Below are 3,127 nucleotides of genomic sequence, written 5' to 3'. Positions count from 1 at the left end.
AAACCACCAACAGTAAAAAGAAAAATAAAACTAATAAGTCCAACATCACAAAGGCTGAAACTTCTGATTAGTAACCAAAAAAAGTACCTAACCAATTAAAAACCTTAACAGCTCTAGGGATAGCAATAATCATAGTAGCAGCACTAAAATAAGTACGAGTATCAATATCAAGACCAGCAGTATACATATGATGACCTCAAACAGAAGTACCCAAAACAGCAATTCAAATAGAAGCAAAAGTTATACTAGTTTGACCAAATAAACGATCCTTATCAGTCAAAAACAAAACAGCCTCACTAATAATCCCAAAAAACAGGCAAAATAATAACATAAACCTCAGGATGACCAAAAAATCAAAATAAATGCTGATAAAGCAAAGGATTCCCCCCCTTCTTAGTATCATAAAAAGAAGTATTAAAATTACGATCCAACAACAAAAATAAAAGAGAACCAGCCAAAACAGGAACAGACAACAACAACAAAAAAGAAGTTAAATAAGAAGTTCAAACAAATATACTAATCTGATCCAATGTAACAGCAATAGAACGCATATTCTGAACAGTAACTATAAAATTAATAGAACCTAATAAAGACCCAATACCAACAGTATGCAAACCTAAAATTATAACATCCAAAGATATCTCAGGTTGACCTTCAATTCTTAAAGGAGGATAAAAAGTTCAACTACTACCAGGTCCTCCACCAATAAAAAAAGATTGATAAACTATTAACAAAGCTACAAAAGTAAACCAAAAAGACAAAGCATTCAAACGAGGAAAAGCCATTTCAGGAGAACCCAACATAATAGGCAACATCCAATTGCCAAAACCACCAATTAAAATAGGCATAACAACAAAAAAAATCATTAAAACACCATGCATAGTCAACACAGAATTATAAACCTGACCACTACCAAAAAATAAATAACCACCAGGACTAGACAATTCAAAACGAATAATCATAGACAGAACAGATCCACCTAAACCAGCCCAATAACCAAGAACAATATAATAAGTACCAATAGTCTTATGATTCACAGTATTAATAATACTCTGCTTTAAAACATTACCAAAAGTCATTCCACAAAAAACATTCATGTTAAATAACAAAAACAAATCAAAAAAATTATAAGCCATTAAAACCAAAGGCAAACAAATAACAACACGACTATCAACAACATATCTAACCTTACTACCAACTAAAAAACAAACCATAATGTAAATTGAATAATAAAAAGAAACTAAATAATAAACAAATAAAAAAAAACACTAACAAAAAAAACAGAACTAACTAAATTTAACATCAAATATTCAGAAAAAAAAGAAATAGAGCCAGGAAAACCAAAATTAGAAATCATAGTTAAACAAAATCCAAAACAAAACAACATACTAACATTAAAATACCCACGCAAATAATAAACTAAACGACTACTAGCAATATGATAAAATTCCCCAATAAAATAAAACATCAAAACAGAAGTATACCCATGAGCCAACATCATAACCAAAGCCATAGATTTACCATAATAAACCATACTAACTTGAGATAACAAAACAAATCCCATATGACAAATAGATGAATAAGCAGCTAAAGATTTACAATCACTCTGAACCACACAAATAAAAGAACAAAAAACCATACTAATCAAAGAAAAAAAAAACAACAACTCAATACCAAAAAAATTCAAAGACTTACTAATACGATAAACACCTACCCCTCCTAACTTTAATATAACACCAGCTAAAATCATACTAGCTCTAGTAGGAGCCTCAACATGAACCTTAGGCAATCAAACATGCAAAAAATAAACAGGAAACTTAACTAAAAAACATAATCTCAATAAAAAAATAAACTCAAAAGACACAAAAAAATCATAATAAACAAAATTAAAAAAATAAAATACATGACTATAAAAAACAAATAAGGTATACCAAAAAACAAAGTATAAAAAACCAAATAATAACAAGCCCTAATTTTCTCAACCTGACGTCCGTACCCAAGCAAACAAAACAAAATAGGCAATATAGTCAATTCATAAAAAACATATAGCAACAACAATCTACCAGAATAAAAAAACAAACACTAAAAAAACAACAAGACAACTATAAAAAACTAAACTACTTAGCAACTCAGAGACACAAATAAAACCAAGCACAAAAACACTTATAAAAGATAAAAAAATAAAATTATAAGAATCAAAAAAAAATACTACCACACCAAGAAAAATCAAAAAAACCACTTAAAATAAAAACAAGAAAAAAATAAAAACAAAAAAGGATTAAAAAAAATAACAAAACAATAAAAAATCAAAAATACAAACTGATAAAACCCACTAATTACAAATTAGACATTCTATAATTAAACTAAAACAGCTATTAAAAAACAGAAAGTAAACCAACACAAAACAACAAATAAACAAAATAATCATAATACTTCAAACCATAATTATAACTTAATATAGAAACCAAAAAAAACAAATAACCAACACCTAACGACATTAAAGGTATAATAACCAAAATAAATAAATAATAATAACCAACAAACTCAAAAGAACCAAAAAACAATAACACCTTCAAAAAAAAAGTAATACTCATAGGAACATTAAAAAAAACCATCAACATTTCCAAACTAAAAAAATTTAAATTGTTATTGTAAACATAAGAAATAACTACAACCATAATAAAATAATAAAAAAAAAATAAGTAAATAAACCTCATTAAAAGAAAACATACCCAACAACAACAATCAATTAAAAGACTCAGTGGAACCAACAACTAACATATCAACATAACCACGTAAAAAAAAAAACTGAAAATAACAAAAAATAACACCAAAAAATAAAAATAAAAAAAAAAATCACTACAAAAATTAACCAAAACAAAAAAATAAGGCAACTTCTGCAAAGTCAAAAACCACAAAATAAACCAACTCTTCATACCAGACAACACCCTAAACAACCAAAAATGAAAAGGAGCAGAACCAGATTTCAACATCAACAAAAAAAACTGCAACTTCCAATTATCAAAAACTAAAAAATAATATCCGCAAACTTCCTGAATAACATAATAATTAACCAAACAAGAAAAACTACTACCCTTAGACAAAAAATAAAAACAAAAGTACAAAC

At 27.2% G+C, this 3,127-nt stretch overlaps 1 protein-coding gene across 1 annotated transcript; it reads right to left on the bottom strand.

Moving 5' to 3' along the window:
• Positions 1 to 503: 503 nt before the first annotated feature.
• Positions 504 to 1,836, bottom strand: LOAG_19059 (hypothetical protein; the record flags this gene model as incomplete). The annotated part of the gene is made up of 2 exons (XM_020451715.1): positions 692 to 1,836; positions 504 to 616 (listed from the first exon to the last, which is right to left on the bottom strand). The coding sequence occupies exons 1-2, from the start codon at positions 1,212 to 1,214 to the stop codon at positions 504 to 506; spliced, it is 636 nt and encodes a 211-aa protein (XP_020304482.1). The 5' UTR covers positions 1,215 to 1,836.
• Positions 1,837 to 3,127: the final 1,291 nt, after the last annotated feature.

This window comes from Loa loa, assembly GCF_000183805.2.
Source record: "Loa loa unplaced genomic scaffold supercont3.1118, whole genome shotgun sequence".
Classification (NCBI taxonomy): domain Eukaryota; kingdom Metazoa; phylum Nematoda; class Chromadorea; order Rhabditida; family Onchocercidae; genus Loa; species Loa loa.
This window is presented reverse-complemented; position numbering and strand designations above follow the sequence as displayed.